This window comes from Anticarsia gemmatalis, chromosome 16 (genome assembly GCF_050436995.1).
Source record: "Anticarsia gemmatalis isolate Benzon Research Colony breed Stoneville strain chromosome 16, ilAntGemm2 primary, whole genome shotgun sequence".
NCBI classification, from domain to species: Eukaryota; Metazoa; Arthropoda; class Insecta; order Lepidoptera; family Erebidae; genus Anticarsia; species Anticarsia gemmatalis.
The window spans coordinates 5,432,907-5,454,745 of NC_134760.1; the positions used below are offsets into that span (position 1 = coordinate 5,432,907).

The 21,839-nt window shown below is 34.9% G+C and overlaps 2 protein-coding genes across 3 annotated transcripts; one reads left to right on the forward strand and one right to left on the reverse strand.

The window, feature by feature from the left end:
* Positions 1–493: 493 nt before the first annotated feature.
* On the reverse strand, positions 494–2,855 carry LOC142979551 (uncharacterized). 2 transcript variants are annotated; one of them, XM_076124543.1, is made up of 5 exons: positions 2,639–2,855; positions 2,435–2,536; positions 1,510–1,957; positions 1,005–1,189; positions 494–744 (listed from the first exon to the last, which is right to left on the reverse strand). In XM_076124543.1, exons 1-5 carry the CDS (start codon positions 2,688–2,690, stop codon positions 611–613), a joined length of 921 nt encoding a protein of 306 aa, XP_075980658.1. In that variant the 5' UTR covers positions 2,691–2,855; the 3' UTR covers positions 494–610. The 2 variants fall into 2 exon arrangements, with proteins under 2 accessions (XP_075980658.1, XP_075980657.1); XM_076124542.1 differs by having other exon boundaries at positions 2,435–2,539; positions 2,639–2,853.
* A 316-nt stretch (positions 2,856–3,171) lies between these two features.
* SdhA (succinate dehydrogenase, subunit A (flavoprotein)) lies at positions 3,172–21,404 on the forward strand. The gene is made up of 13 exons (XM_076124538.1): positions 3,172–3,333; positions 3,826–4,081; positions 4,355–4,428; positions 6,754–6,929; positions 8,512–8,664; positions 11,491–11,648; positions 14,652–14,816; positions 15,968–16,167; positions 17,232–17,429; positions 18,625–18,769; positions 19,155–19,390; positions 20,111–20,288; positions 20,588–21,404. The coding sequence occupies exons 1-12, from the start codon at positions 3,286–3,288 to the stop codon at positions 20,264–20,266; spliced, it is 1,965 nt and encodes a 654-aa protein (XP_075980653.1). The 5' UTR covers positions 3,172–3,285; the 3' UTR covers positions 20,267–20,288; positions 20,588–21,404.
* Positions 21,405–21,839: the final 435 nt, after the last annotated feature.

Here is a 21,839-nt window from a genome sequence, read left to right on the forward strand (position 1 = left end):
TATGCTCTTTTATTTCATCAACTAGTGCTGTTTTGTATAAAAGTAATATTTCCGTTTAATAATAATCTATTCTATAATCAACTAAGATGTAACATTTACTTTCTGAACATCTCTGAAGGGTTTATCAAACTACAGGCGGATATAGAACTGCCTTTTCCACGCGAGACATGCGAAGTATAAAGTATTGTTGGCTTCGGTACTGACCACCACAAATAATCACACATAATAGTGTTATCATCAAATACTTGTTTTGTCGTAAACAAGGTAGAAGGCAAAAAAGGCAGTTGTGTCGTAAACTCCTACTGCTATGTATATAAGTAGCTACTTCCGCAGTTTGACACAAGTAAGTGCTAAATGTAATACAACAATTCTAAAACTAAAATATTTTCAGATTATTAGAATGTGTTTTAATTTTATTACACTTAATTTAATATGTACTAAACTAAATTATTGCTTTCAATAATTTTATTCACAATATTAAGGAATTCAACAATGTAAAAAATACATATATTATGATAGATTTTTTTTTTAATTTACACTTGAGACTTACAAAAATATTTAAAAATTACAATGAATGAGAGGCATTTTTCAAAATATGATCTTGTTAAAGCTAAAGCCTAAACATACTCCTGTGGCCTTTTCTAGGTGGTATAGCACCTCTTACCCGCAGTCTCCTGAGAGCCTCACGAAGATGTTTGGGTTGTAGAGGCCCTGCCTCATCAGACTTATCCAATACTTCCAGGGCTAAAACAAGAAATTTCAATTTTGTTTATTTGTTATTTGGGGGACTGGGCAGTCAGGTAATCTTTTAATTGTTAACATGTTTTTTTATGTGAATGAAGCAAGAGAAGTTTGTAAGGATCATACCAAGCGGAGTTCTTTGGTCTCTGCCTACACCTATGGGAAAGTACAACAATGACTTGGTAACTGTTCTATTTAATGGTTAACAATGTAAAGGAATCAAAGTTATCCTTTAAAGATGAATGAAACAGGTATGTGCTTACCTTCTTCCACAACTTCGCCCACAAATACTTTTGCAATACCAGACATAGCTATCACTACATTTTGTCCCACAGAACAGCCAGTGATTGTCTGCATCAATCTTTTGATGGCTGCTTTTGGGAATGCAGCACGCCTGTACATTTCATACCTATCCAGTTGCTCTTCTGTGAAGTTTGACACTAGAACTCTGGAAAAATTAATTATATGCATGATTTAATTACAATTTAATCATGGAGCCATGGAGGTCTATGTAAGTGAAATAAATTAGTTCAGACACTGTTCAGATATTTTTTATAAGAATTTCTCAGCAATATGTGTTTCCCAGTCTACCACAAAAGTGTCAAGATAATAATACACTTGGCAAAATGCAGACCAAATTAATGGAAAAACATTTGGAGATTGATCAAGCTCAATACAGTAATATATTATGTATCTTATAAATCAATATTGAAACCAGAAATCATTTACACTTTTGACATATTATGTTCATAAATGAGAGATACTTACTGCATCTTTTCTCGTTCCTCTTCTTCCAATTCCTTCTTACTCTTTTTTTCCCTTTCCCTCTCATTGATTAACATTTCTTCAGTCATTTGAGATTCATAGTTACTAGCTGATTCACTCTGTTGAAACTCTGTAATGTTAGGTACAACTATATTGTCTGCACTCTCATCAAGGTCCAGTTTGTCATATTTATCGTCAGGTTTTTCTGTATGGGATTGTTCTAGAGCTGAATGATCAAATGTGTAATCATTTATATATGATTCATATTGATCTGTGAGTGCATCTGGTTGTGAGCTTATGAATGTGTCCGAGTTATCTGTGTACAAGTTGCCCAGTTCATCGGCCCTATGGACTGTTTCCACATTCTGGGAGCTATCAGAAAATGCCTCAATGACCTCACTCTCAATGTTAGAGCTTGGCACAGTTTCTCCATAATTCACTAGTGTTGTATCTGGAACAAACACAATTATTCACAAAAAAAAGTAAGTAAGTATAACAAAAGGATTTCTTGTTAATCTTTCTTAGCAAGGTCTACCAGCAAGTTAATATTTTCTCTATTAAATTGTTATAAAAGAAATAGATCCAAGATTAAAATAATAAAATGTAATATGGCTGCGCTGAAAGGAGGATTCAGATTAAACATTTCTCTTGGATCAGCATGATCTTAGGACGATAGCCTGCTCAGCCTTTAGTTAAAAGTGTTTAATGATTAAAACCTGTTAACCAGTAATAACAACAATGAGGAACAGTGTTCACTGACCAGTAAGTATTACTGAACCTCAAGTTATACATTAACTGTGAGGTTATACAAACTGTAGTAACAGTATACTATATACTATTGTTGGTACATTCTATGAGCAATTCTTAGTTCAAAGTAAATTATAGAGTATATTAAGAAATAAAATGCTTATCTGCAATGTACACTAACATTCAGGTTCATCTTTAAGCAGCTTCTCTTCTATTTCCAGTGATATCTCTTGCGAATCATCTTCATTTGAGTCACTGTGTTCCAATTCCTGTGCTAATTCATCTTCTGAAAGTAAAATATTTCTTTAGGACTACTCTAATGAAATAATTAGGAATAGCTAGAGGAGGACATAGGAAGTATTGGGACCGCCTTTTTTATGCCCACCTCTTAATCTTTCCGCCTCAGAAAGGCCATCACTGCTCGGATTTTCTGCCATTTTCTCAATAAAGCACAGAATCTGCTTTGGATTTTAGGCTGTACCGATATTTAAAGTAATAAGAACAAGCTTACAATTGTTACAAAATATTTACGCATTTTAAAAATAGACATCAAATCCTTCACATTTGCTCATTCTGACATTTCTCTTCGGTTATGTCGTGCTGCCCGTAGATTAATTTCAGAGCATAAATAAAACGCTATTGCACACAGGTAACGACATGGCGACAAACGCATGTAATATCGAATGATAGAATATCCATTAATATTATAAAAGTAACATTATAATTTATTTATAAGAGAAATCGTGTGTATAAAATAAAAAAAATGTTTTTTGATTCTATTCCCAAGTATCCTATCAAAATTTACATTTCATAGGTTGGTATTTAAGTATACAAGAGTTATATTTACATTAAAAATCAATATCGACGACACTGTACAACACTAGTGCGCAAGGGACGAGACTATAATCGATACTATACGTCAACTGACAACTAACTTGTGACAGCCTGCTACGAAAAGGTGGTGGTGAATGTGACTTCTGATAGTCGTGATATAAAAATATTGTACTCCTGGTGCGGACAAGAAGTTCCATCATGAGTGCATTGATGAAAGTTGCTGCTTCCCGAAGCCCTGCTTCAGTAGTAAGTGAAATTAGCTTTGTTTTTATTACAAAATTGATAAGTTATGTAATCGGCAAGCGGTTACAAAAAATGTTTTGAACATTCCTTTTGCGTGTTTTTTGATAATGGCTTCTAATGGACCCGAAGGGGATATTCGGGGTTATAATATCGTAGTCGTCGTTCAAAAAATAAATATCAAGACCAATAAAACGGTCTAAAATGCTAACATAACAGATTTTTAAATAAATTGGTGAACCTTCACCAAAAATATTGTGCAACATATTGTATCACCTACATTTTCTCTGTTGCTAAAGCATTTTAACCATATTAGTTGCAGTAAAAAGAGTGATATGTTACACAATCCAGATATAAACAAAAACCCTATGATAACATTTCTTATCATACAAACAATTTCAAATTATATAATTAGAACGATTTACGAACAAGTGATTTATTAGACGTATATCGACCAGGGTATAGGTGGCTATTATATGTTTTTCATGTTTGTTGTAGGCTACATACTTGTACAGAAACCTCCACCTCACAGTTGGTGGGGCAGCCAAAGATGCATCAGCCAATACCAACACGTCAAAATCCTACACGGTGATCGACCACAAGCATGATGCACTGGTAATAGGGGCTGGTGGTGCCGGTCTCCGGGCTGCCTTTGGTCTAGTACAGGAGGGTTTCAAGACAGCTGTAGTTACCAAGCTGTTCCCCACCAGGTCCCACACTGTAGCTGCACAGGGAGGCATCAATGCTGCCCTTGGTATGTATTTGTATCAAATGCCCACATGTTACTATTAAATGGTAAAAAAACTGGATGATTGTTACTGATACTGTTATTACTCATTTCATACCAAATAAGCTTATGTATCTTCATAACTTGTTGTATATTTAGTGTGAAAATTAAATGCTTTGAATAACATTTTTAATCCATATAACAGAGAGGTTTTAATGAATACCTCCCTTTGTTGCACTGTATGAAATAGAGTAAACTTAATGTACACCATTATATTTATGTCTACATGTTTGTTTTTAGGAAATATGGAAGACGACAGTTGGCTATGGCACATGTACGACACAGTAAAAGGCTCTGACTGGCTTGGAGACCAGGTAAATAAAAAAATATATCGCTGATTTAAAAAATCCCTTTACATTTTCTTTTCATAGTTTCTTCATAACTTTTTTGTCTTGATAAAAAGTGATCTGTGTATTGCTTCTGTAAATGCTGTGTCATGCCAGTTGCATGTTATTTTAAACTTGTTTTGTTGTTGATCCATTGACACGATAAAAAGAATTAGCGGAATAAAAATATTTACTTAGAACATTAATGTATATACTGCTGTAAAAAACATGTTTGCTGAATAATTTGCACACTAGTGTTAGTTTGCACAGATACAATGTTGATCCAACAAATTGTGCAATGTGTAATATAACAGACATATACTTTATGCACTACCAGTAACTGGATAACACAAAAGATAACATTAGCATTATCATCTTTATGTCATAAGTATTAAAGATCATATTAATCTGAACTAAGAGCTTGTATCTATTTACTAATGGTTTTATCAATATTCTTCTGAGCTACATTTTTCCAGATTATACTATTAATGCATTTACTTGATATTATGTTATTGGTGAATTGAATTCTATTACAAAAAATGAATTATAGTATAAGTGCTAATTGTATATCAAAATCATAAAGTTATTTATGCATTTTATTTGCTTCATAAGCATCTTTATTCAAATATCTAAGTTTGGGTAAATATTCCATTATATTAAGGAATTGTCATACATTTTCAAATACATGCAAATCTTTGATTAAAAATCTTCAATTAGAACAGAGCATTGGATATTTTCCTCTGATAATTTCAATCTAGTTTAACCATCATACTTCAATCTGCTTGTAGGTAATTGTTTACACATAGTAAGCAATGCATTTATCATGCACATAATGTATCATTAATACCAACAAAAATGTTAAAACCTGAGGCCCTACTCTACGCCACGTGAATACGAAATTTCGTCAAATATTAAAGGGGTTCGTTTATGACCTTTCCTATTCCATTTTGACAGAGAGTGTGCAGTATTGGATAAGCATGCCTATATTCTTGTACCATAGATAAACCCACATTTTATAACGGATAGAATTGTTATAAGGAACAAAATTTCACCAAATATTCGTTTTCGTTGTTTATGGTCAGGCACCCTGTTGCATAATGCATATGACGTCGTCACCTTCAAACGTTTTTTTGCTACCTGTGCTGCGTTTTGATACTTCAATGCATTTTTTGATTCAGCCAGACTTGTAAAACGGGTTTCTTTGCAATTATTTCGTAGCAACTTTTGCGCATATATGCGCCTTATCGTGTTGTATTTGATCACGCCATTATCTATGTTTAGTGGCCTCTCCATCAGTTTTGGAATATGTGCTTAGTCATATATTACATGACCAATCATATTATAATCTATACATATAAAAATATACAATATATAAGTAATCAGATTCGTGTGAAAAATAAAACGTACCCTCCTTGAACATTAAAGTGATTTATCTAATTTAAGACAGGTAGATTAAGCATGTTTATCATTCAAAGTATTTGTTTATTATAATATCACTGATAGACTTGCTTTGACTTTCTTTTGATAAGGGGATAAATCAACTTGTGAGCATGACTTGAATATTTTACCAGTGACATTGGGAGAGACATAAATAAAATGCTAGATTGCGACAATTCTTATTTCTTCTGGTAAAGCAAATATACGAGAGTGGAGAGAATCAAGCACGCCTTACACATCGGCAGTCATTGCTGTCACATATTTTCAAAAGTTAATCGTTAGAATCCACCTCATAGCTCACATACATATTTCCAAAATAATAATCTCATTCTAATAGTCCTCTTTATATCAACTACTATTACCATTTCATATAATATCACGTCTGTAATACCCGTGGTTAAGGCTAAAGTGTATGAAATACACCCACGTTTCGCCATTTACAATTTAGTAAGTCCCATGTAATAGGATGTAAGCGAAAATACCAATACCACTTTTCCCGACACGGGAATGGAACCCGACACCTTCTGACCAGCAATATATAGCATCACTACCGACTGCGCCACAGAGTCAGTCAGTCAAAAGTTATATGACTTGCATTTCTTCCTTATACTATACTAGCTGACCCTGTGTGACCCTAGTGAAATTTTTCCCCATTTTAGTAATATTAATTACTGGTACTCTGTTCCTTATGATCGTAGCGTGATGATTTATAGCCTATGTCCTTTCTCGGGTATCAAAATATCTCCATACCAAATTTTCAGTATTATTTTTTGGTTCAGTAGTTTAGGCGTGATTGAGTAGCAGACAGACAGACAGAGTTATTTTCGCATTTATAATATTAGTATGGATTAAGCTAAGAAATGATTTTTGTTTTAGGATGCGATCCACTACATGACCCGCGAGGCTCCTCACGCCGTCATCGAGCTGGACAACTACGGCATGCCGTTCTCTCGCACGCCCGAGGGCAAGATCTACCAGCGAGCTTTCGGTGGCCAGTCGCTTAAGTTCGGCAAAGGCGGTCAGGCACATAGGTGCTGTGCCGTCGCTGACAGGTAATTACTATTATTTTTCAGTACTTTCTTAAAGTGAGTTAAGGACTTTGATTTGATGATACAATCGGTTACTGGTAAAAATGGCCGAGTATGATCTACAACTTTGGTGATTTATTTGCTATATGGTATAAGTCCCCGTCTCGTATAAGTAAACCCTGAATCAATAATCAACAATAAATAATAATTTATTTTGTTTTCTTTGTGATGAAGCCTTACATCCCTAAAAAGTTCTTTGTCTATATTTCTTGAGAGCATGCAAAGTCCCCAAACCACACTTGGCCAGCGTCGTGGACTTAAGGCCAAACATCTTCCTTATTTCGAGACGAGACCTTTTCCAACAGTGTGACAGTAATGGCCTAAAAAATGTGTGCAAATTAACAATTTTCAGGCCAGTTAAAATTATCGTAATTTTGTATTGCACTGTAAAAAAACTTGCTTAACCGTTCGCGCGATAATAACGACCTATTGTTCAGTTTCAATGAGAAGTACTAATATGATTGTGACATTAAGTAGATAATATATTCGTAATTAATTATACGCAACCATAAAATTAGTTTAGTTTGTGGTTTGAAATTACTACAATTTTAAAATGGTGTACACATTCTCACTATATTATTATAATCTATGGTGTCGCCTTACAATTTATTTAAATACTCCTGGAATTCCAATAATATTTAGTAATAAACCCCACATTGACATGGAATTATGAACAATATTTTTACATGTCAATGTGTTTACATCAATAAAATGTAAATCCTAATCTGAAAGCAATTGTCGTAATCATAAATTGTTTGCACCTGATAAGAATATCCGCTATCGCAGAAAATGCAGCACAATCGATTTAAGGTATAGCTGTAATAACTGATTCATTTTTATATGGATGTCGATTTCATTGTCAATTTAGAATATCAACAATAAATCGTACCTTTCAATGTATTTCGATAATCATACAAAATTTATAGTACATTGTAATTATTGTTCATAATATATTAACAAGTTTTAACAAGCAAGAAATATGCTTATTAAGTTATTATCAATAAAAGTAATAAAATATGTCAAATATAATTTTCCTCAATTTTACTGAAGAACGTGTACATTTTCTGTACAGTATTAAAGTAGCATGTTGACAGACCCAGGCATTGTTTTCGTGCCACCATTTTAACTGTAAATGCATTTGTATGCAGTTAACGGTACTAGGTAACAAGTGGGAACTTTCAAGTGCCTTGTACTTAACTGTAATAAATATCCATTATGATAAACATAGGAAAAAGTAAATTATTTGGGAAAATCTTTCGTGTTATGTGTGAATCTATAATGATACATTCTCGAGCCCATGTGCTATTCTACACTGTTTTTATTTTTGGTCCCACGAAAAACAAGGCGAAGTCTACTGCCATTTGTCAAACTAGGCACATTATTAAGACTCTAGACTGCTACTAAAACCATACAGTAGAAACTTGAAAATATTGGTAAAGAGTAATTGTAGAGTAAAATAGAATTGAAATATATATAGGTACGACGACCCAAATCCCAAAACCAAAAAGGGAAAACGAATTACTTTATTTTATTTTTTTGTTGCCAGGACGGGTCACTCACTGCTGCACACACTGTACGGCCAGTCGCTCCGTTACGACTGCGAGTATTTCATCGAATACTTCGCGCTCGACCTGCTCATGGAAGATGGCGTCTGCAAGGGATGTATCGCGCTCAACCTTGAAGACGGAACATTACACAGGTAACATATACTTTAGCTATTTATAAAAGGGTATTACATGAGGTATAAGGGTAGGACAATTCTATTTTTAGGGTGGCACCTCCCCCTGTAGGTAGTAGGTATACGTCACATATGAAATATTGCAAACCAGCTACTTACTACAAAATAGAAACAGTTTTTAAGGAAATTGCCAAAATTACTGTGACGTAGTATGGTAAAAAGTAGACACTCAAATAAAGTCTTACGTATTGTCTCGCGTGACTATCTATTGTTAATGATCTGTATTGCATTCTTTGTCATGTAATATACGAATTCGCTTCCAGAACTATCGGAAATGATTGCTGAAAGTGCCTAGAATCGATCCAAATAACACTAACCTCTTATTTATGACCTTGAACAACAGACGCTGACACTACTTTTGAAGTATCGAAACGCGTCTGCGTTAATTGACATTGTTCACTTATTTGCATTTTGCACAAGACCAAGGTTCTATGAATTACTGAAATCTATACGCTTTCCAAGTAAGTAATGAAACTTTACCTACATCGTAATGAACATTTAATGTAATTAGATAGGACTAGACTAGGGATAGTGACTATAATAAACCGGGTTGTGACGTAGATTCACCCGTATCACACGAATGTAGATTGTCATCTAACTCCGACGGACACAATGGCCGTATTCAGTTACCATTATTGTAAGAACCTTCTAGAAAGTTTTACTGAATATGCACTTAGTAGTTAACTTTTTGATCCTCTGCTATTTTCTTTATTAGTTATGTTAGTCTATGTATTTGTTGATAGATTAATTAGTGTTATATTAAGTGTATTAATATGAAACAAAAGCTCCTTAATTTAACTACACGAGTACACGACCCTTATTTATTTCTGTAACATCATTCCTTGTTAAAAATACACAAGGTACTGATAAAGAGTAAAGATAAGGTGTACCTAAATAAGAAGAGCTTCTGTGAAAATATATCGATCTCAGTAAACGTGAGTGCTCCACTTTGTTATCACTCATCGTGCGTACAATGAACTTGCTAGTACACTGAATTAGAATACGATTGTAGTAGCGTGATCTATTGTAGTAAATATTTATACTTATGTACTTTACAATTATTAAAGAAAAGATAAATTGCATATTGATTATGTTTAGATGTATCTATTACTAAAGAAATGATTTTATACAGGAGTTGTTAACAAATTCTTTAAAGAAAAATGTTATCAAATACAAATATCTAGGTGGAAATATTTTTATGTAGAGTTGTTGACATTAAAATATTCTGAACACGTAAATTACAAACTATATAAACATTAGGTATCATATATTATTATAGTCTTATAATTTCTATCTCGGTCCTGCCATTTTGCAAGTAACCAGACATTCATATGCTAACAACAAAAGCACTTGTTTTGTAGCACCGCGAACGGTCATACGCATCATGTAATGGAGAATGTTAACAAATTTGGATTGTTAGCTCACCATATTCTCTGTTAAAAATAAAAAATACTAGTGAAAGAATTACTTTGATACGTCAATTAGTTTCCGATTTATAAGTTAAACAAGTTGTAACTGCGCGAGTCGGTGTGACGTCATTGTACATTATGCTAAGTCTGGCTCACATAGTCTTTTTTAATAATATTTACTATTATTACACTTTAAATGTAATAAGCAGACGAAAACACAACAAAATACTGCATAAGCTATTACATCTACAGCTGGAGACTTGATATTAAGCGGGACGCGGCCCGCGCGGCATGGTGTACTATGACGTCACGCCGTTAGCGGGACTCGATATTTTTTGAAACTTTGAATGCTTGTAAAATCAAAACTACTTGGTATTTTTGACTGAAACAAAAACTAGTTTGCATGTACATGTGCAGGCTTTACTGAGTCAAAATTTCAAGCGATTTTGCATACCTAGTAACATTCTCCATTTGCATAATGAGTCATTCAAACCTCATAACAATGGAGGCTGGGACAACACTATTTTACATATTATGAACTGTTGTGTTATTGTCAGAATTCAAAAGTGTATCGAGAGTTTGACATTTAAAATGTACTGCAGATAGTTCCAACGGCGCTCGCTCCGGGCGCTGATCAGATTTCATAAAACATTTTATTCGATAGCTGTCCGGTTGTCGGTACTAATTATTGTACATAAACGACAAATGACAAGCGGTGGTAGTAAGTTAATTAAAATGAATTATGCTAGTGATATTGGATCATGTTGCACCACTATTGGAGATGTTACGACATAAATACCTGAATAAACTTCACCTTATATATTACCGATTTAATTAATAGTCATTAAACATTATGGGTATTTTTTATTAGATTTTGATATACTCACATTGCAGCTGCTTTATTGCTTAACCAATTGACTGAGTTACATCAATGACCGCAATCCCGATGAAATTTGAACAAATTATAATACAGTACTTTTATACATGGATTAGGTTCCAATTAATGGATAATTATAATCAAAGCAATAATATACAAGCTGTGAAAGCGATTGGCATTTTAAAACACAGAAGTAGACAATTTCTAGTACGTTAAATACGTAATTCTTTAATTACTAAATGTACGTTTTTTGTTTATTTATGACTTTACTAGCTTTTACCCGCGACTTCGCCTCCACCTGAATTTTCCCATGGGAATGCGTCATTTTCCCGGGGTAAAAAGTAACCTATGTCCTTTCTCGAGTATCAAAATACCTCCATACCAAATTTCATGCAAATTGGTTCAGTAGTTTAGGCGTGATCGAGTGAAAGACAGACAGACAGAGTTACTTTCACATTTATAATATTAGTATGGATTTTAACCATTATTATTTGTTGAAAGGTTCCAAGCAAAGAACACGATCTTGGCGACGGGCGGCACTGGTCGCTCGTACTTCAGCTGCACGTCAGCGCACACGTGCACGGGCGACGGCACTGCCATGGCCGCGCGAGCTGGACTCCAGAACGAGGACATGGAGTTCATTCAGTTCCATCCCACTGGTAAGTGATAATATAAACGTACTCAAATTTTATGTCGTAACGTATGTAAAGGGCATAATTAATAGATATTGTACTGAACTTTTCGTTTCCTAGATAATCTTATTAATTACTGCAATAAAAAAGATGATTAAAATATTATGAAAAATGTGTCGCTATTGCGTCTTTAAAAAAATAGTACTTACAGCTTGGTTTCATTCAAAGGAAAAAGATTTTATAGATACTTATGTGAAGTGTGATTATATAGAATCTGGAGCCTAGTACAAACTGGCTATTAAAATTGTTGTTTTAGTTTATTTTGCTTTCCATAAATACTGTCATAAATAGACTTTGAGAACTTCGAGATTCTTCATTTTGAGTTATTTAAACAAAATGCGTTTTAACGAGTCATATAAGTTGTCATTTGACAGATAAAGTTCAGCGATAAACCGCCTATTGTTTATTTACGGTTTAATCTTTTGAATAATAATATGAATTTTAAACCAATCATTTAATATTGTAACATGCTCGCATTCCTTGGTGTCTACGAAATTGAGCGATATGTATTATTTTTACTTTCAGTCCTTACTCACCTACCTTTTTTATGATAAGTACCTACTCATTAAGGCCGACTATATCGAGGAAGTCCGGGATTCCTATTGAAATTAAATAACTTTCTAGCCTTCAATTGACGTCAATTTACTACCTATTATATACATTTTTGAACCATATATTGCATAATTTCTAAAACGAGAGTACTTCTATACTATTTGTAAACAGCAACCGCAATGACAAGGTGACTCAACGTATGACTTTTTCGTTCTTGACTTGGCGTTGGTAGTCAGTGCCTATCCCCGTGTAAACAAGGTGTGATGTTATGTATATCAATACTTGTTTGATAACCAGTGACGTATGTGAGTTAGGGAAACGCGATTGTAAACAACAAACGCGTTGTTAGAGCGCAGTGACGTAGCTCAGTCATGTGACACTTTCATGTGATTGTCCACTTGCCAAGTAGACCGTTGGCCATGCACCAATTACTTATCACATTTTAAAAACTAATTATTTCGACAGTATTTTTCCAAAACAACATGCCTATTAGCGATCACTTCCTCGTTCAACTTTTATTACAATTAATCTAAAGGTAAAGTAAACATATTTTGATGTTTCAATACCTAACTGTTATGAAAATGTTTATAATACGTCAATCGCAGGTTATCGCAGTGCGTTCGAAAAGTTTAGCTTATTCAGCTCAGATATACAGATGTTACCAAGGAATCATATTTTTAATGAATACTCGGAGTAGTTTTACAACAAAATTGACGTCATTGGCGACTTATTGTTTTAACTTAATCAATTTTAAAATATGAAATGGATGAAATGAATTAATGAAAAATATAACTTGATATCGCGATTCAATAACATCGCTCAGCGTTACAGATAAATACACGTTTCTCGATGGATTACACTTAATATGTGTATATTATGTATACTTACCTTCAATATTTATAAAGACAACATTTTTAGTCTAAGGCTGCGTTTCCACCAGAGATGTGCGAGGATGCGTAGCGAGGGATGTGTTTGTAAAGAACCAATAGAATCGCTTCATTTACCTCGCCTCGGTCAGCACAGCTCTGGTGGAAACGGCTCAGCGGAGCTAGATTTTTGCGCATACAAAACAAGCGAGGAATGTGTGCGAGGGAAGTGTACGAGGGATGTGTGCGAGGGATGTGTTGAGAAGGATGTGTTGCGAGGTTTGCGCATACTGTACCAGCCAGTCCATAGACGGAGTTTGTTGGAAGTAGAAGTGCGTAAAATAGATATGGATAATTGGAAAAAGAAGATACTTTTATATTTAACAATTTGCGATGAAGAAATGGAAGCAGAAGATACGGAGTTTATTAGTTCTATAATTTTAAACAATAGAAGAACACACAGGTTTTGGATACGTAACCATATTAAATATCATCGTTTACATGGAGAATTCTTTACCTTTTTTTATACGGCTGATGATGAAATATTCGAAAATTCTTATCGAGTATCTAGAAGTAACTTTTATGAGTTACACAATTTGATTGAGAACATTATCAAGAAGGAAGACACTCACTACAGAGAATGCATCAGCACCACACATAATGCGCATTTTCACAGCTCCGCTACACATCCTCGTAGACACATTTTCATCGCACAGCTTTGGTGGAAACACCCACACATTTTCACAGCACAGCTAGACATCCTCGCACGACACATTTCCATCGCACATCTCTGGTGGAAACGCAGCCTTATACTTGATTATGAACATACATATTTATTCAAGAGATTAGTGGACAACCGAATGACAGACACTATTAACTGTCTGCGAATGAGGTCAAAAGTCAATAGATAAATGGTTAAATATAAAATGGATTGTACGAGTTCGTAATTTTTCCTTCATTTAAATTAATTTGAGTGTATAATTTCACCGATTATAAAAGATATCGCGAGATGAAAAGTTCTATTTTCATTAGAAATAATAAATTATTTGTCCTAGTATTGATTGTAATTTACGTACATATGTTATTTAAAACGTAATAAAATCTTTGTTACGGCTATTGTCAATAATCTGTCAAAGATTAAAGATAGATTTGTTATCTTAGATTATAACGTCAAAATGATGTATCGTTAAATGAATTCGGTAGATTTCCTACGGAATTTTGTTAATCTTTTTGACGTAATAAACCATTAGTCATTATAATCGTCTACTTAACTATTGATCATTGGGTTATAGAAAGTAAAGTAACGAGATAAAAATATACCCTGTTATTCATAAAAATATATGAAGTTATGGAAAGGCTTTTAAAGTGTTTTGTTTCTTTCACTCCTTAGCGAAATGAAAAAGAGAAAACATATTACAGTAGTACTTTAACTAAAATAGGTTTATAGTGCGTTTATGAATAAGAGGGTTAGTTACTACTTATCTTTAGTAAGTAAACAGTAGATTTATAGGTTTACAAAAACGAGCGTTAATAAATAAATATTTGTTGTAAGGTATCTACGGTGCGGGTTGTCTGATGACGGAGGGGTGCCGCGGTGAGGGCGGCTTCCTCGTCAACGCGAAGGGTGAGCGCTTCATGGAGCGTTACGCGCCGGTCGCCAAGGACCTGGCCAGTCGTGACGTCGTCTCCAGGGCTATGACTCTTGAAATTATGGAAGGTAAGCAGCTGTTATTTATCTTTTTAGGTATTTTTTTGTACTTCCTTTCCTTCGGCTGTCGAGAAACTAATTTGGACGTGGATTTTTTTTTCGATAAACAGCTCGGCTCTAGTTATATTTTAATTGGAATAAAGGCTTTTTAAATTATATCAGGCCATAGTTATCACCAACAAACTTAACTGTTCCCTATGGGAATCAAGATGTACCTACTTTATGTTTAAACATATGCTACGGGGGTAATGGTTCAAAACCTGATAGATAAATTAGGCTGCCCAAAAAACTAGGTCAATTTTGCTATCGACTTGTTTGTTAAATTAAAATGCGTTTTATTGCCAATTATTTGATAATTCCAGTCTGGCCTGGAACAAGCAAGGCATAACTAGCGTCATGTTTGAATTATCACTTAAACCAGGGGCTCCCAACCTTTTCTTAGTCCGGGACCACTTTTATATTATTCTTGTCAGCAGGGAACACTATGTTTATATTAAAAATAAAGTGTATAATTTTAATATCATTCGCGGACCACTGGTTGGGCACCACTGACTTAAACAGATGGAAATTTCTCAGTAGCCGATAGCAACAAACATAATGAAATGACGACAGCGACTCCAATATTAATAAAAACTGGGTGTGTTTTGTATTGCGTCAGTTTGACTAAGTAATAATGTAGGCCACAAGGGGTCTTCAATGATGACGTATTTTAATATTGTAAACATTACATTAATTCGTTCGGTTCGGAACGTTCGATAGGCGTGGCCTATTGCGTTTAACCGCAAGTGTTTTGCGCAAGGTTGAACAATAAATCATTAAACCACATTTGTTTATTACTGTTGGTTTGTTTTGATTCTCTTATTATCGGAAGTATAGAAACGACTTTACAGCTAGGTATATGTGTTAGTATATGAAATTAATACAGACTGACACGTGGTGCATTATTTATTGTTTTTTTCATGACATCTGTTCAAATAGCCTGAAAACTGTTTTGTCGACTGTTAACGTCAATTATATAAAAATCTGTTTGGGCATTGAAATAGTAACTATCTTACAAGTTTAACTGACTTGAAAAAGAAAGAGGTTTTCAAGTCATCTGTATTTTTTTAATACACATAGAATATATTAAAGCCCAGTCTAATATAATAACGCAATGGCAGGTCGTGGCTGCGGTCCCGAGAAGGACCACGTGCACCTGCAGCTGCACCACCTGCCCCCGGATCAGCTGAAGCAGCGTCTGCCCGGTATCTCGGAGACCGCCATGATCTTCGCCGGCGTCGACGTCACCAAGGAGCCCATCCCTGTGCTGCCCACAGTGCACTACAACATGGGAGGCACCCCCACCAACTTCCGTGGAGAGGTAAACACAACAAATACAACTAAAAAACAATTAAGGTATAAGGGAAACATAAAAACTAAAGTTAGTTTCAATGGATATTGAAAACAATGCTATTAAAATACGATTAAGTCTTTCTAAGAAATAAACTTGCCATGTTTTTTTAACAAAACTCCAAAAAAAATACCTAAACATAAAAATATCTACATAATAACATTATTTTTTATTATACACTTGTTTGTCCCAAATCATAGTTTGGTTAAACAGTCAACATAATGTTTATGTTATGGTTAAGAAATAGCTTCACATTTTCGTAGCGCGTTCTTTAACTAGCAGGTAACAAGTTGATCGTAAACTTTCTCTCCGCAGCGTCGCTTTGTCATACAGTCAATGACCTCGGCTTGAACAAAAGCGCTTTTTAGCCATCGTACGGCTCATTGTACAGTCAGCTCCAAACCGCTAAACATGTTCAATCTTTCGAAACCTTATATTTTGAAGCATGAATATTATACCATCGAAAAACCATATCAAATTGATTGAAATGTTTAATTCCGTCTAATTCTACGTCATTTTTTCCGGTACTTATAAAATTTCCTTTTAGGTAAGGTTTTGAAAATTATGTAGTTGTTAAACAATTGTCCGTTTGTATTTTCTTCTGTAAGACCAGGATCTAGTTCTGTAGGTATTGTAGAATGATGTAATAGCTTTCCATAGATAATATTTAAGTACCTACGTTCTCAAATATGTAAAGAAATACGCGCCGTGTGCACAAAAATGCTCTGCAGGTCACCCGACCTTCCAATTAATTTTATTATTATATTATAGCCTATACCTACTATTATGCAATCAAAACAACACATACCATATCAATAATCAGTTTTAATGTAAAAAAAATACTGTAATTAACTTTCTAAACATTATAGGAAGTTGAAATAAGTGGTAATTCAGAACCAGCAATGTTGTTTAAGAGCTATTCTGTACTCGTTCGGATCGAAATCGAGTCCTTAGTCCTTACTTATTAAAGCCACTTTTCGTAAAGTTAATAAGAGTAAGGAGAGTGAAGTAACGTGTGAATATGTTTGCAACAGGTGATCACCCACTACAACGGCCAGGACAAGCTGGTCCCGGGTCTGCTGGCGGCGGGCGAGGCGTCGTGCGCCTCGGTGCACGGCGCCAACCGTCTCGGCGCCAACTCGCTGCTGGACATCGTGGTGTTCGGCCGCGCATGCGCACTCACCGTCGCTGAGATCGCCAAGCCTGGTGATGCCCAGGCACCGCTTAAAGATGTAAGTCTTATGACAATTCTAACCCATTGATGCCCCACTACTGGGCTAGTCTCCTCCGTCATGAGGGAGGGGTTATTAAGCCTAAATCAAGTGCGGGTTGGCGTCTTTGCATACCTTCAAGAACTGAATCTAAAATCGAACGTTTAGTGTATCAAAACTAAATACGTAGAGGTCTCTTGTAATTATGAATACTACGGTATATTAAATGATTTTACGATGACTAACATATCGAGAAAATTTAATCTTATTTACTACTTACCGTGGCGCACTCAATATGTGTAATATATTTCAAAAAAGTCAATAAACCGAAAGTGACAGCTGTATCTACCTCGTCAATAAATCAGATAAATGCGTAGGAAGCTGTTGACATGGCCTGCATACCCACTACGTATGTCATTTTACGTCACTGCAATGTATATCAACTATTTTGCCTGTATAACTTACCCGATATTGGCAGTACTTTCTTTTAATACAGAAAGTGGTTTGGTTTGTTGAATTACTGAATATTAATCAATTAAAAAAATATGTTTCCTCTTTTTAAAGTCACCTTCTTCTATATTTCCATGATGTATGATATAAAATGTATATGTTTGTAGACTAATTATAATGATAATCCACCTATATACAACACTTTATATAGGTATGATACTCGTGTATTACTTATCTTAAGTTAACTGTTGAAGAAATAATTATCAGGGGAACTTTACTCCCACGATTACTTAGTACTTTATCTTATAAACTCATTAAGATAGTGTTATGAAAGTGAAAGAGTCTATGGATCAGTACGTCATATGGAAGTTACCGTAACATTTCTCGAATAAATATGTATGTGACTCTCTTCCTGGCTATTTGGCCCATATGGTGGTGACGTTTGCCTTCCTAACGGTCTCCCACTCTATCCTTAAAGTCGTCTTCCTTAACCTTACATGCCTTCATGTCTCGCCACAACACTCCTGTCCACATCGTCTTGAGTCTCCCTCATGGTATTTTTCCTAAGACGAACAGATCCAATACCTAGTTGCCGTTGCAATCAGGTAGTCTCCTTTTAACATGTCCATGTCTATGCATGATAAAGAAAAAACTAAAATGACATCACTTTTTTATAAAACTCGACTCCTGTAATATTGCGTAAAGACTTTATCTTAAGGGCGTTAATCGTTATAAATAGTATAAAGATATGTTTTATTTCGTTTAGTCCACTGGTGAGGAAAGCATCGCGAACCTGGATCGCATCAGATACGCAAACGGCTCCATCCCCACCGCTGACCTGCGCCTGCGCATGCAAAAGTCCATGCAAACTAACGCGGCCGTGTTCAGACAGAAGAGCACACTCGAAATTGGTGAGACATCCAAGTTTTATCATACTGCTTAGAATAAAACTATCCAGCAACATTTCCTTGTTGATATTTTTTAGTGTAAGCCAATAATAATAAACCTGAATCAAATATTCGATAAAAAATATTCATATGTATTAAAAAGATCAAATATTGATTTTACCAGTTGTAGGAAGTTTTCCTACAACTGGTAAAATCAATATTTAATCGTACAAAGCTATTAACCACATCAATATTAGTTTGAAATCTCTTAACACGTTCGCTGCCCCCGACGTGTACGTGCGTTTCGTAATGCAACAACTAGGCGCCACTAAAATCCACTGGGCAGTGAACGTGTTAACATAGCATTGTCAGTGCAATAAGCTTGGACTAAATATCGAACGCTCGGCAGGCAAGCGTCAAATCCACGAGATCTACAAGCAGCTGGACGACGTGAAGGTGTCGGACCGCTCGCTGATCTGGAACAGCGACCTGGTGGAGACGCTGGAGCTGCAGAACTTGCTCATCAACTCCGTGCAGATCGTGGAGGGCGCGCTGGCCCGCGAGGAGACCCGCGGCGCACACGCCCGGGAGGACTTCAAGACGCGCCGCGACGAGCTCGACTACTCCAAGCCGCTGGACGGACAGGTCTGCGTCGTAGTATTAACTAGCTGACCCGCGCAACTTCGCTTGCGTCACAAAAGAGAGCATGGGTCATAATTTTTCCCGTTTTTTTTACATTTTTTACTGGTATTCTACTCCTAGTGTTCTAGTTGTAGCGTGATGATAAACGGGTTACCTAACACTGAAGTAATTTTTCAAATCGGACCAGTAGTTCCTGAGATTATCGCGTTCAAACCAACAAACAAACAAACTCTTCAGATTTATAATATTAGTATAGACGTACACTTATCATATTCGAGAGACTAAACTCGTCATCTTCACTATAAAACATAGTCGCCCTACGTCTATTGCCAAAAAGTCATCTCACTGATGTTTGTGTCGATAACAATGTTATTGGATATTTAAACTCACATATTACTGCGACGATTTAGTTGAATAAATGTAATCTGCAGACGACCGCGAGGTCAGGGATATCTTAAAATATCGCAATAACACTTTGACTTTTAAAAGTTGTATTGTTCATTAGAAATGTTATAGCACTTGCTATAAACACAGATTTAAGCATCGATATAAATTAGCATTTCCGAGTGCTCTCCACATTAGTTTCAGCTAGCTATATTGCTTTCAGAAACCTCATGCAATGTAGGTACATGGGTCATGCAATGTACCTACTTATTGCTATCTAAGTGCCAAATATGCACTCAAATAGTTTTTGTATATCAATTATAATGTTTGTTTTAACAGACTAAGCTGCCATTCGAGCAACACTGGAGGAAGCACACGCTGTCGGAAACGAACATAGCGACGGGCGAGACCAAGCTGTCATACAGGCCCGTCATCGACGAGACCCTTGACCAACAGGAGTGCAAGACAGTGCCGCCGATCATCAGGACCTACTAGACAACCACACACTACAATATACGTGAGTTACCTTTTACTATTTAAGTAGAAATAGAATTATATAAGTCAATAGGGCCCTTGCGTGGCACTTTGTTGTGTTGGTTAGGTTTTGGGCGTAGTAGAGTTTATGTATATTGTATGTATCATATTATTACGTATGTATGTTTAAGGTTTATTTTCTAAAGGAAAAGTTTGTCCTTTTTCTAAATTGTACGAAATTACGGGGGTATATACGTTATGATGCCTCTGCTAGTATACTAATTTCAGCATAGCCTTCTTTAGTGTAATGAGAGTATTAATAAAACAATATTGTATCCACAGGTAAACTATCTCAACATGGGTGCTGACTGAATTTTCAGTATTGTCACAGCGCGTGTCACTCCTGACCGCTTAGTGTTCATTTAAACGCCACTATTTATATCATTATTTATTTTTATTTTAATGTAGCATTACAGTAAGCGAAGTAACCCGATACAGTAAAACGTGAAGAATTCAATCATTGAATCAGTTCCAAACTATGTATTGTACAAATGTAATAGTGCCAGATAAATATGTTGTTATATGTCCAGCGAATATGTCATGTACTGATCGACATATATCTAGTGTATAATGATGAATTATGTTTCAGCATTTATTATGGTTTTATATGAGAAATGACGGCCTCAGCAGCCCCGAAGTACTTAAATGTTAAACATATTGGTAAGCACAAATACCGACATACAATGTTATTTGAGATGTACTCCTGGGTTATATTTTAAACGCTTCGAGGACAATTTGTGTAACCACCCTCAAAATATGACAGTTTTTGTTATGTGAGACTGTCTTTTACATGTAGATGTTACTGAATTGTCCTTATATTTGATTAACTTTTAACGAATCTTGAATTTTTAAGAATTACGTATTTCGTCTCAAATGTTCACCTTGTTAATATCTGCAATATTAAACGGTATGTTTAATAATGTAATTCATTTTAAAATTATTACCTTTTGATAGAATGCATATATTTGTTAATTATTTTCGAAACATTATTTGATATTCAGTATTAAATTGAAATTAAACAAAAATCATGAATGTACAACACTACGTAGATGTTAAGAATGACGAGATGTATAATATTAAATATAAATGTTGATAGAAATATATATTGTATTATTTTATTATCATCTAAGTATATTCATATCCTTACACAGTTACGTTCATGGCACAGGACACCACTAACTGAATACAGATGATTTATACTGAGCAATTATTAATCGGAGATATCATTACAGCATGACTAAATTCATAAGAGAATTGAAAGTAAAGCCTAATTGATCATAATTTAATCATAATAAACTATTCTTAAACACAATATAAACATTTAAGTTTAAATACTGATACAAAAATATGTGATTACAGTTCTCTTTCATTCTGCTTTAGAGTGAAATAAGTAGGTACAAAACACTTGATAACCCTTTCTTAATTTTACTCGTTTATTTAAGTAAAGCTCATTTTAGGAATCTGTGTATTCAAAGATGCCGATATAACCAATCTTAAAATACGTTTAAACAAATATACATATAATTAGGACCAT

Excerpts from the sequence above, each read along its gene's own strand:
- LOC142979551 (XM_076124542.1), bottom strand. The coding sequence starts at position 2,690 with ATGGCAGAAAATCCGAGCAGTGATGGCCTTTCTGAGGCGGAAAGATTA. Across the intron at positions 1,958-2,434 it reads GCTTAAAGATGAACCTGAAT|ATACAACACTAGTGAATTAT; the intron begins GTTAGTGTACAT and ends TGTTTGTTCCAG. Across the intron at positions 1,190-1,509 it reads GAGGAACGAGAAAAGATGCA|AGTTCTAGTGTCAAACTTCA; the intron begins GTAAGTATCTCT and ends TAATTTTTCCAG.
- SdhA (XM_076124538.1), top strand. The coding sequence starts at position 3,286 with ATGAGTGCATTGATGAAAGTTGCTGCTTCCCGAAGCCCTGCTTCAGTA. Across the intron at positions 3,334-3,825 it reads CCCGAAGCCCTGCTTCAGTA|GCTACATACTTGTACAGAAA; the intron begins GTAAGTGAAATT and ends TGTTTGTTGTAG. Across the intron at positions 16,168-17,231 it reads CCACCAACTTCCGTGGAGAG|GTGATCACCCACTACAACGG; the intron begins GTAAACACAACA and ends TGTTTGCAACAG.